Raw genomic sequence first — 12,332 nt, 5'->3', positions numbered from 1 at the left:
GCACACCAAAATCGCGTAGCAAGTGGAAAACCCAGGTAGGCGAGACGACTTCCTTCCCTCACTGCGCCTTACAAAATGACACGTCTGCTGGCAAATTGCTGCACGCGGGTATTGGATCAGATTCCTAATTAAATAGCATTTCTAGCGATGGGTTGTCGATAGTATACAAGTATATACATACATACGTACATATAAACAATATACATATATATGATATGCATATATATGTTTGTGAATATAGATGCATCCAGGGCAGAGAGGAGAGTACTAAGCTTGCACGGATAGACTGCAGATCTGCTCTTTTAGGAGAGTTCTTCTGGCCTAGAAGTGTATACGCTGCCCAGATTTCCGAAGAGTCAGCGAATGTCCTCTGATGTGATCGCGGAGGGAGTTGGGAGGATCCTGGAAATCACGATAGGTTTGCACCACCGCCCCTCCCCCTACGCCCCCGCCCAGGGCTGCAAAGCCGGTTGCCCCTGGCTAATAGGCGCCTTTCCTGCTCCAGGGTGAAAACTAGTCTGTGGTGCATTGAGATTTGCAAACCAGTCCCTGAATGCCAGGGGCGCTGCAAAACAGCCGCCGGGTGCAGTGGGCCGGGCGCTCGGCCACCCTGGCTGCGATCATCGCAGCCTCCCAAAGGATGCGGGCAGATGCAGACGGCTCTGGCCCATCTGTCCCTAAAGGCCTGGGACTGCGCTCGCGTGCTCCGCGAGGGTACCCGAAACCTAGGAGCTCTCCGGCGCTCCTGGCCTCGGGTATCTGGGGCTCTTTGTCTCCTGACAGCACTAATCCTGAGAACAACGCGCACCGAAGGCGGAGGCCCCTGTGCTTTGGACAAGCCCGCCACGGGCAAGCCAGTTCGAATGTTTTCAATAAAATGCTTCCTGGGGAAAAAAGAGAGGATAGCAAAAGAATTTCTCTTCAGAAGTTAATCTATTTTCAGCAGCGGTTAAGCGCGGCACCAAGTAAATCAGATTCTAAATGTTCCTTTGGAAAGAAGGAAGAAAAGAAAGGAAGGGAGGAAGGAAGAAGAGCTGGAGGGAAGAAGGAGGGAGGGAGGCAGGGAGGGAGGGAATAGGAAAAGACATTCCTTAAACCATAAAGTTTGTTTGTTTCAGGGTTGGTTCCTCCCTCCCCAACAAAAAAAAAGTCAGGAAGGAGCGGGGTCCCCAGTGCCTGTGTTTCCCCAAACTCGGGAGCCGCGAGCAAGCCTTCTCCTTCCAAGCTGCTCGGCTCCCTGGGGAGATGGCATACATAGGGCGATGTGTTATGTATTGCAACCAGACGAAAAAATAATAACGGTTTTTAAAATAATAGTGCCCCTTATCATCCAGAACCAAGATATGCATGCTACAGGGGCTGAAACTGGAACACTTTTTGGAGTGGAAATGCTTGCCTTTTTTCTTCCGTGGTGCAAATGTGTGAGCTTTTTGGGCAAGAAAGGGATTTTCTTCTGAGGTTGTCTACACCGCAAGAAGGCATCTGCTAATTTGTCCTAAAGTGAGGGCGATTTCTGGCATTTAAAAAAATATGTTTTTTAAACAAAAGTCATCATTACAGTGCTTCGGGTTAGTGACCATAGAATGGCCAGAGGGAAGGGGAGGGAGCAGAGGCTCAGCTCTAGCCGCGCCAGTCATATTTAATATGCTTCCATAAGAGAAGCTCCTGTGGAAATCAATAGGCAGCCGCTAGCTGTGCTTAAACCTGCGATTTCAATTAAAACACTGCGCTCCAGTCCTTGAGGTTGGGTCCGGATCGCCAATCAGTGGTGTGCGGGTTGCTTGGCCAGGGCGCGGCGTCGCACCGCCGCGGATCCCAGAGGTCGCCGCCCGGGTCAGGCCCCGCAGAGCCGCGGACGCGCCCGGCCTTGGCGCCTTGTTCTTCGGCGTGGGAAGGACACAGGCCGCCGAGGGGCCTCAGGCCTGACTCTGATCGTGTGTTTCCCTACCGCCGCCGGGAGTTTGAGGCCCAACCAAGAGCCAGATGGCGAAGAAGCCAAAGCGTCCGGCTCTAGGCTGAGGCGCTCCGAGTGAAATAGGCCTGGGGCTGAGGCCTCGGGCTGGGGAAGGCGCCAAGGTAGATTCGGGCCCGGCGGCCGTGCGTGACGGGCTGCAGCCCACGGCATGGAGCGAATCGGACGGCCACGGGCCTGGGCGCCCGGGGATTACACAGGGCGTCGTAGGACTCCTGCCCCAGAGCGGAGCGCGTGCTGCGGCCTAGTAGGCCTCGCTTGGGCCGCCACCGCGTGCTTCCCGGACAGGCGGCTTGCTGGGTCCTCCTCTTGACCTGAAGGTACCAACACCTCCAACGTGGAGCTTGTGTACCAGTTTGGGTTGGGAAAGAGACTGGGACTTCCAGAATGTCACCATAGCCTCAGCCCACTTCTACTGGAAAATCATGCTGTGAGGGACAGACTTCTTGGGGAGGGAGGGATAAGATGACTTTATTTTCCGTAAATGAATCCACATCCCTGAAACATCTGCTTAGGCCTGGAGCCCCATGTTGCCCTTCATGTCGAGTTATTTTGGATTTTCCTTTACTGAAAATGTGTAGGTGGAAAAAATGTCACCCCAAATCCCACAGAACCCTTCCACCAACTCCCTAAAACTGTGAGATTTTAATTTCTATAGTTGTCCCTCTTAAAAAATAAAAGAAAGAAAGAAAAAGAAAAAAGAAAGCAGTTCAGCCTCAAAGCAAACAAAAAAAGAGGTGCTGTATATAAGAATGAATTTGGAGGATTTGGGGACAGCGAATGGAAATCTCAGCACTCCCTCCACCAAGCGCCACCTTTCCCCAGTCCTCTATTATTCTGCCTGAAATCATCTCGTTTACAGAAAATATTTGTTTGCACTATTAGTTGGTACTGGAGTTAATTACTCAATGTGTTAACGTGAAGTAATATGTATAAAAGTAGGATCAGTGTTTATTGTGTGGGTGAGCTGTTGAGCGGTGCTTGAATAAACTGCAATTAGGGTTAGATAGAGATTAATTAACATGTGAGTGGCAAGGTGTAAAATAGTTTCCAACCCTCCACTTCAATATAATCTGCAGGCGAGGGAAGGAGAAGTTTGTGGAAGCTAATTAAATACTTTCATAAAAGCCAGTGTATTCACCCAACATTTGGAAAGAGAGGCACATTAGGGGCAACTTGTTTTTACCCAAATGTTTTCTTTCTGTGGAGGTAGCACTCTTTTGTGATGCTGGAGAGAGAGCGAGAGATGGCTTATGCAGCCACAAAAAGCGATAGAAATGGCAAGGCAGGTTCATGCGAAGCCCTTGGAAGCCTTTCAGCCTGATGGAGCTTTCAAACCAGCAGATCTTTCGAGCTGCTGCGGAGAGCAACAATTACCCAATTTGGAAAAAGGGTTGGGGTGCAGTACTTGTGGCAAACGGGATCCACAGGAGAGTCGGGATAGAAATTCGGGTCTTGAGATGCTGCAGGTGTATTGATATTGTTTCAATGTTGGGGTGAGTTGGTTTGTTTCATGTTTGGTGGGAGGAGGGAGTAATCTGTGCTCTTGTGTTCACATTAACATAGGATGGGGGTACCCTGGGTCTGGAATTCTGTCTCTCTGAACATCTTCTAAATTAAATGGGCTATATGGAAATGTTCTTCTCCAGATGAGCAAGCCTCTTGGCTTAGAATTCTGGTAGTTTGGGGAGGGGGTGGGAGGGTGATGTTACGGGAACAGACTTATGATTGCAGAATTTAGGGGCAGTTTCAGAGTTTGGCAGGGTGGGAGCATTAGCCTATTGCAGTCCACCTCCAAGCCACTTTCCCTCAGGGACCTCTCTCTGTTCCCTCTCTTTTCTTTCCAAGTACACTTTTCCTTTTCCTTACCTGCTATGTCCAAATCCTACCTAAAATTGCACCTCAAAGAAGCCGCAACTGGATGGGTTGGTAGAAGGAAAGAGACTTTTATTGAAGGGGAAAAGGGGGTGACTTGCCTGAAGTTAAAACTAGAGCTTTTCTCCCCCGTCCCTTAACGTTCTCTAGGGATGTTTCCCAGCATGGAGGGGCCTAGGAAGGGATACTCAGCCCCCTCAAGACTTGTTCCTGGGTGAAGAAACAGAGGGTTTACCTCTGCTACCACTTTCTCTGGCTTCACATGATCGTGTGTCTTTGGAGATGGAATTCACTATCAAACCCTGTTTGCTCATATTATACCCACCGTAATCCTCTTAAACTGTGGTTGCGGCTACAAAGCTCGTGGTCTTGCAAAAGCTGGCTAGCAAGATATAATTGTCCTGCGAACAAAACCGGCCAAAACTTTTCAAAAAAACCCTGCACCCCGTCCTCCCCCTTTCCTAAACCTAATTCTCTCGCTCGCTCTCTTGCTAGCCACCACCACCCCCCTCCATAAGAACCCTCAGCCTCGACCACTTTTGTTGTCGCCAAGAGCACCCGGCCTGTTGAAAGTGCTGGAGCGTCTTTGAGCAGTTTGTTGTGATACGCAGGTGGAATGGTCTGCAAACAGATGAATTCAGCCCCTCCAAACCAAGCGCGGAGCGCGCTGCTTTTGTGCGCCAGGCACAAAACGCTGAATTCCTCCGAACTTACTTGGGGCCTGTCTAGAAAAGGGTCTTTTCTTCCCTCTGCTTGTACCTCTGGCCACACTAAGTCTCTGCCCGCCCCCCTTCAGGCCCCCTCCCTCTCCTCTCTGATAATCCTTCTCTTTATTTTAGAAAAACACAAAACCCGGTTCCACGCGGTGCTTTAGTGGCTAAAAGTGAAAGAGCTGCCTTGGCAGAATTCAGCTCTATGAATCACTTCGGAAAATTGGTTCGACTGAATGGCCTTAGGAGGAAAAACGTTTTAATAGGATCCAGGGGAGGTTCTGCTGTTTCAATCTGCTCCTTAAACAGGTGGAGATTGGACCTTCTCAATTATACAAACAGTAAGTACCCATCAGCTGGGAGAGCTGCCCTCCGAATCCTCCCTGCACGCAGCCCTAAACCAGAAGCAGAACCCGGCTTTGCCTCAGAAACCCGATCATAAATCAACAATTCTGATCTATTAGGATCTCCGAAAGTCTTCCAGCTCTCGGTTTAGTCTCCCCCAGCCTCAGACCCAGAGCTGGCCATAAAGCTGGAGGCGCACCTGCGCGGCGCCGAGGCCCTCGAGATCCCGACGAGCGGCCTTGCTCTCCGTGACGCTTCGGGGTCGTCCTTAGGCAGTGGGAGCTCTCTCCCGACCTCCGACGCCAGCCAAGGCGAGCTCATTGCTTTTGCATAAATTAATATTTCCCCATTAACAAGTTCCCCCCTCCAAACGCGGCGCCCGCGTCCATGCGCCACATCCTAATGAGGTAATTATCATTTGCGCGTGTTCGGGGCTGGCGCCGGTTCCGTGGGTAAATGGCAGTTTATTAGCACGATGCCCAGCTCGGCTGCGGAGGGCTAAGGGATACTTCGGCTACTAGACTGACACCCAGGGGCCCTTTGGGGGCGCCGCGTCCGGGACCCTCCGCCCTCCCCGCGTCCCCCAAACCTGCAGGCCTCCAAAGTTGTGAATCACGCACGGAACTCTGCCTAGGTTTGGGTTTGGGTCCCCCCCCTTTCCTTCCACCGGCAAAACCATCACGATTCCTCCCCCTCCCCCTCCCGTCTCTTCCCTCTTTCCCGATTCGCAAACCGCTCGCACTTTCCCGAGGGGAGCGCGGGCGCCAGTTGCCTCCTTTTAAAGTTTGAGGGGCGGTGGTGGCGGCGGCCGGCAGGCGCGGGGGAACACAGGGGCCGCTACGGGAGCCGCGCCGCCGCCCATGTCATTCCACTTCAAGTGACTTCATGTGATGTCAGCTGAATGTAAAAGACAGTGATCTCACGCGGAGGGGAAGATGTTTGCCATCAAAATGTGACAGAAGAGACACGCTGCATGGCTCGGAACGCATCTCCTTGGTGGTGGGGGAAAGAGGTAAATGCGAGGTGGCTCTCCGGTCCTCTTTAACTTTGCCCCTTCACTGTCCAGCTCCCAGCACGCGTGGCAGAGGCCCGGGTCCAGGGAAGGGCTCAGGGGGGTTAATTTGAGACTCTTTTCTCACCGCCCCCCCCTTTTCTTTTGTAAACCCTCCCCCTTCTTCCCCCTTTCAAAGTCCCAGGGCAGGGGCTGGTGGGTTTCTTTGCGCGCCGGGTTAATGGGCGGTAATTTGGTACCCTTGGGTGCACTTTGTTTTGCCCCTGTTCATTTGAATGCAAATGGATGACCCGGGCCCGACTAGGTGCTTATTAAATTGCAGTTTTTCCCCCCTGCCTTTTCCGGAATGCAGACTTAGAGGAGAGAGGCTGCGCCCTGGCCCAGCCTGGCTCGGCTCAGCTCCGCGCGCCATGGCAAGCTCGGCTTCCCTGGAGACCATGGTGCCCCCGGCCTGCCCGCGCGCCGGAGCGTCGCCGGCCACTTCCAAGACACTGGCCTTTTCCATCGAGCGCATCATGGCCAAGACGTCGGAGCCCCGCGCGCCCTTTGAGCCCCGGCCTGGAGCGCTAGAGGCGGACGGCAGCCAGGGCAAGAAACTGCTCAACCTCTGCTCGCCGCTGCCCTGTATGATCCCCCTCCAGCCCCTAGGCTACGAGGTGCCGTCAAAGACACTGCTCAGTTACTCGGAGCTCTGGAAAAGCAGCCTCCGGGCGGGCGGCGGCGGAGGCGGCGGCGGCGGCGGTGGCGGCGGCGGCGGGGGGGCCCCAGTGTGCGGCGCCAGCGGCTTGTGCAAAACCAACTGTGGCGTGTGCTGCAAGGCCGAGCTGGGCCTGGCGCCGTCTGCGCTGCCCGCGGGCAGGGTCATCAAGCCGCAGGTCATCAACCAGGCTGTGGGGCTGCCGGCCAGCGGCTCGCTCTACTACTTCAACTACCTGGACTCGACCGCGTACCCGCCGTCTGAGCTCCTCAGCGGCCACCTCTTCCCGTCTGGCCTCCTCAATGCGCAGGCCCCCGCAGCCCTGGCTGCTCACCCCAAGCTCTTTCTGCTGGAGAACGCCAAGCTGGCCGGCCTGGCTGCGGACAAGTTCCCCCATCCGGCTCCCTATCCTCATAAGGAGCGCTTGCCTGCGCCGCTGGAGCAGGTACTGAAGGAGAACTCAGCCCTGACTGCCGAGCGCGGAGGCGTCAAGGGCCACAGCAAGCTGCCAGGGGGCTCTGCAGATGGCAAGCCCAAAAACTTCACCTGCGAGGTGTGCGGCAAGGTGAGGCCCAGGGTTCGGCGAGGGGGGTGCCGGGAGGGGCGACCGGCGGCTGCGGCTTCCTTGGGGCAGCCTGGAACGCCCCTTTTTCAAGCTGAGGAGCTCCCCAGTAGTTGACTACCCAAATTGGGAGCCTAGTTGGGCCTCAGTTTCCTATTCTGTAAAATGGGAATGCCTTAGTCAGCGGCCACACAGTATTGGTGTAAGCAGGAGTTTGGGAAGCACTTTACAAACTGAAAAAGGCTCTGGTTTCTGAAGGGGGTGTTGGTTGGGGGAGGTAGGCTGTGGCCCCCCCCGGGGCTGATTGTAGGCCCTCGGACAGACGCACCACAAGGCCCCCCATGTCTTTCCATAGGTGTTTAACGCTCACTATAATCTCACCCGCCACATGCCTGTCCACACCGGAGCCAGACCGTTCGTGTGCAAAGTCTGCGGCAAAGGCTTTCGCCAGGCCAGCACGCTCTGCAGGCACAAAATTATCCACACCCAGGTACGTGGCCCCCGGGGTCGGGCCCAGCCGGCGAGCAACCCCCAGAATCTTAGTGATAACACTGGGGATAGGATAGCCAAAGATTATCCCTTACCATCTAGGGTCGAGTTGTGGGGGGCGGGGGGTGGGAGTGTCCCTTCCAGGTGTTCCCGAGGTGGCCTCTCCTGGCCAGGGTCTTGGCCTTACTGTGCACTCGCCCCTTTCCTCAGGAAAAGCCACATAAATGCAACCAGTGCGGCAAAGCGTTCAACCGCAGCTCCACGCTCAACACACATATCCGCATCCACGCGGGCTACAAGCCCTTCGTCTGCGAATTTTGCGGCAAAGGCTTTCACCAAAAAGGTAACGTGCCAGGCGAGGCCTTCTCTTCCCACCTCACCTCAGGACTCGGGTCGCGGCTGGCTGGCAGGAAGGCAAACAGGGATCTGGAGAGAGAAGGCGAAATCTGCAGGCGCGGGCGCAGCATTTCTTTAGAATCGGGTTATGCCTGGTGTAGGGGGAAGCTCTCCTAGCGGGGTTAGTAGACCACGCTGTATGCAGGCTGGGTGCACGGAGAGACTCCGAATTCGAGAGGTCGAAGGAAGTACGGGAACACAGGGAAAGGATGTAGGAAAAGGAGAGGGTATTGCCCTATAGAAAAAGGTTCCTTTTGTATCCGGGACTTCCCTTTCAAATGAAAAATATTGGAGGCAAAATAACCCTCCCGAGAACAATCTAAGATGGGGGGAAACCGGTACGATCCTTGGCCCCCGGCTCGGATTTTCCAAGGCACTTTTGGATCTCCAGGTGGTATTTGGGGTGCGAGAAAGAAGTAACTTTAAAAATGAGAAGGGGAAAAAAAAAAAAAAAGGATGAAGCCCGGGTTCGTGCGAATTTCTTCTAGCGAGGCATCAGCCAGGAGGAGGACTCGGTGCGTCTCTGGGCTACGCGAAAGTTTCCCCGCCCGCGGAGCGTGGCGGGAGGGATGCTGCACCGGCCTCTGTGGCGGGCAGAGCAGGAGCGCAGAGAGGCTCCGCGGGACTCAGTCTCGGTCTTGTCGGGAGAACACCCGGCTTGACGCTTACGAAGTTTGACAACTTCTTCACTCGAAGAGGTCGCGCCCGCCTAGCCAAGCGTCGCCTTTTTTGAGCAGGCACCTGGGCTGCCCCTGGGACACCCGCCTCTTCCTCCCCACCATTCTACTCCATACCCCCACGTTTTTTGTTCTTGATCTCTTGTAGGGAACTACAAGAACCACAAGCTGACCCACAGCGGCGAGAAGCAGTACAAATGTACCATCTGCAACAAGGCCTTCCATCAGGTCTACAACCTAACCTTCCATATGCACACCCACAACGACAAGAAGCCTTTCACGTGCGCCACTTGCGGCAAAGGGTTTTGCAGAAACTTTGACTTAAAGAAACATGTGCGCAAACTCCACGACAGCGTGGGCCCTGCTGCCCCCTCCGCAAAGGACCTGACTAGGACAGTCCAGAGCTGAGAGCTACTGCCTTGCCCTCCCTTCCCTCCCTGCACCACCTGAAAACAGATCACACATATAAACTTATTTCTAAAATTAAAAGAAAAAAACTATAGCAGAGAGGCTAAAATCTATTTATCGAAACCAGCATATTTTTGGAAAGCTAAATGTTTCCTCGATGACTGGCAGCAAACTCGTGGCCCCCACCTTTGTATATTCAGGAAACTTATTTAAATCCAGTGCGCCGAAACGTATTTAATTCCAGGCCTCCGCTACTTCTGGGGCAGCCAGTTTTAATCCCAGCCTGTCACCGTGAGCGCCCCAGAAGAGCGCGGCGCCCCTAGCCATCTTTATACAGCAATGTAAATCCTCCTGTACAAGCGAACACGGAATATATACATATATAACTCAATAAACAGAATCATTAGTGCGCGTTTTTTTCCCCCTCTCCCCTCGCGGCGAGGTCAGCCCAGCAACCCCAAAGAACGAGAAGGAATTAGGCGTTTATAGCATTTCCTTCCTAAATGCACCAATTTTGAGGCGCTGGGGCCAGGGTTGAGGCCAAACCGGTGTTCTTGCTGCTCTTGTGTGCTAAGGCCCCCAGGAGTGAGGGCGAGCAGGCCTTACGTCGGCCTACAGCAGGTGCCAAGTTTTTATTTGGTGACTGTTCAGACGCTTGGGATTCTGGGTGTTGCCTTATTTGGGTAAGCAAATTCAAAGAAAAGGGTTAAAAGCGACTGGGTGTTGGGGAGCAGCTTTTGGGAGCGTCCTTGAGCAAAGCGCCACGCCCCGCGAGGGTAAGCGATCTACGCCCTACCCCACCGGAGAGCTTCTGGGCGCGTCCACTTCTCCGGGGGACCTAAGGAGGGCAACCACCGCTCCCAATCTCCCTTGGCGGCGAGAACTGGAGGGTAAGGGTCCCCCAGGCCAGCCAGAGCCTCGGGGCTCACTGGCCTGCGCTCTCGGTCTGGGGCTGGCCTCCCGGTGCCGTGAGCCCTGCCGCCGGAGGGCGCGCCCGGGCTCCCCGAGCTCCCTGCCGCCGCCGCCGCCTCCTGGGTCCTGATTACCGCTCCGTTAGCCCATTTCCTGAATAGCTATCTCTGCTGCCGAGCACGCTGATGAAATGATCTCACGCTTGCTTTCTAAGTAATGACCCAAATTAAGAGAGAAAACAGAGACCCTTCAAACAGCATTACATTAATCATCTAATCATTCCCAGGAGGGGGCCGGCCGCCGCCGCCCCGTTTGATCCGAATCTGGATAATCAAGAGCTCGGATTACTGGCGCGTCGCGCCGGGCCTCCCCCTACACACACTTTTAATATCCGCGCGGCGATTCAGCCCACGTCTTTTGGAACAATGTTCCTCAGCGCCAGGAGGAAGCGCGGCGCGGGGCCCGGGAGTGCGCTTCCACGCAACCTCCCCATTGAGGGGGCGAGCGTGGCTGGGAGCTGACCCCACGCGGATTTCCACTGCGGGAGACGACTATTTGAAGGGAAAGAGGTTTAACTCAAAGGGCACCCCCTCGCTCCCCCAAGTAACTCAGAAAGTGACTGGAGTGCGGGTTTGCCCAACGCCTGGTATACAGTAGGCGCTCAGTGCTGAGCGTGCCAGTGGTTTCCACTAGCGAAAACGCTGTCATCTCCCGAGGGCTTGCTCTATGCCAGGAACTTAACACACATCCTCTCGAACGGTGACTACAACCCTCGAGCTAGGCGTGATTATTCCCACTCTACAGACGGAGAAATAGAGGCAGAGACGAACTACGTGACATGCCTGGGGTCACCAGGCTTGGTAGAGCAGGAATTCGAACTCCGGGGGTTTTAGGAGGCCTACGCTTCAGTGGAGGAAGAATCTCGGGGTTGGGGCTCGGAGAAAGACGCTCTGGGGCAGGGTGGAGGTTCTGTCCTGGTCAGCCAAGGGTTCTGTCCCCGCCCGCCGCCCGATTCGCAGACCCATTGCGCGGGGAAGGAGAATTGTCGATTTTGTTTGCACAGAGGACGGCGACAGCTTCCTCAGGCTGTCGCGGGGGTATTTTTAGTACCTCCGATTCAGAAATAGGAACGCGTACATTAGAATTCCATTTCCTGAAAGGAGAGCGTCCTCGTTTTTTTGTATTCCTCCCCTCCTCCCCTCAAGTCTAGGAAGACGCAGCCAGGGGAGGGGGGAAGAGGAAGCGAGGGGGAATTTAAATGTTAGCTCGTTCTGGCTGCAGTTCGCTGAGGGGAGATTGGGACCCAGAGGAATATGCAGATTTAACTCCGAAATCTCGGTGGATGCCACAAACCCCAGGAAACCCCAGGATGGGCGAGGAGGACTTGGCGGCTACGGATATGAAAATATCGCCTTGCTTTTCCCAGACATCTATCCCCAGGGAGACTGCAGGCCGGTTTAAGGAGTCAGCTCCCTTTCCTTGTCCTCATATAGTAAAACAGTGTCTCATTAGCGCTCTCCCCGCATTATGTCTGGGAGATCTTGGGTGTTCTATGACAGTGCCCTATGATAGCCATCTCCACCAAAATCTTTTCCTTCCTCTGGAGAGGACCATTTGCAAATGTGGTTCTCGAAGACCAGACAATGCCCCCGGCAAGCCCACCTTTTTCTTAAATAGCTCCAAAACTTTGGGTGAGGGACAGATACCACAAAATTTTACGTAAAGTCTCCTCTTTTAAAAGTTATGGGAAATGTTGGCCTGCACGTGGAAATCAGGGTCAAGTTCCCTTTAAGAAGGAAAGATAAATAAAAGAGAGAACGCCCTCCCCACCACCGCCCAGGGAAATAACTCCCTAACCATCAAGTGAGAGAATATTCTTTGAGAAAGTCTGTAATAAGTTTTCACGGAGAGAGACTCCAAGGGTCCCCCATCTCATAAAACTAGAGAAATTTGCTTCCAGGCTTAAAATTCTGAAGAGGGATGGGGGCGTGCTTGCTTGCAAACTAGGCAGCAAATAATATAAAACTTATGCGTAGAGGTGGAGGCATTTCTGTCATGGACTGCTCATCTCTGCAGTGGTTGGGGGAGGAACATTAACTGTAGCTCAGGGGTATAACTGAGTAGAGTTTCTTGCACACTTCAACATCCTTGAGGTTCTTTCCTCATAACTTGATTGTTACTTAACCTTCACACCAGATTCCGTCAATTGCTCTCACCTACCTGAGAAGGTGTTATTTCACATCTGGCGCTAATTGTGGATAAACAGAGTTCTCTGTA

The 12,332-nt window shown here is 53.9% G+C and overlaps 1 protein-coding gene across 1 annotated transcript; it reads left to right on the top strand.

Annotated features, from left to right (window-relative positions):
- Positions 1-5,642: 5,642 nt before the first annotated feature.
- Positions 5,643-9,543, top strand: FEZF2 (FEZ family zinc finger 2). Its single transcript, XM_032149398.2, has 5 exons — positions 5,643-5,914; positions 6,267-7,176; positions 7,529-7,663; positions 7,873-8,005; positions 8,884-9,543. The coding sequence occupies exons 2-5, from the start codon at positions 6,325-6,327 to the stop codon at positions 9,141-9,143; spliced, it is 1,380 nt and encodes a 459-aa protein (XP_032005289.1). The 5' UTR covers positions 5,643-5,914; positions 6,267-6,324; the 3' UTR covers positions 9,144-9,543.
- The last annotated feature ends 2,789 nt before the right edge of the window (positions 9,544-12,332 follow it).

This window comes from Hylobates moloch, unplaced genomic scaffold, assembly GCF_009828535.3.
Source record: "Hylobates moloch isolate HMO894 unplaced genomic scaffold, HMol_V3 SCAFFOLD_4, whole genome shotgun sequence".
Lineage (NCBI taxonomy): Eukaryota > Metazoa > Chordata > Mammalia > Primates > Hylobatidae > Hylobates > Hylobates moloch.
Note: the sequence above shows the minus strand (reverse complement) of the source record. Positions and strands in the feature narration are given on the sequence as shown.

Coding starts and splice junctions, on each gene's coding strand:
- FEZF2 (XM_032149398.2), top strand. CDS start 6,325: ATGGCAAGCTCGGCTTCCCTGGAGACCATGGTGCCCCCGGCCTGCCCG. Junction 7,664..7,872: donor ACAAAATTATCCACACCCAG/GTACGTGGCCCC, acceptor CCCTTTCCTCAG/GAAAAGCCACATAAATGCAA. Junction 8,006..8,883: donor CAAAGGCTTTCACCAAAAAG/GTAACGTGCCAG, acceptor GATCTCTTGTAG/GGAACTACAAGAACCACAAG.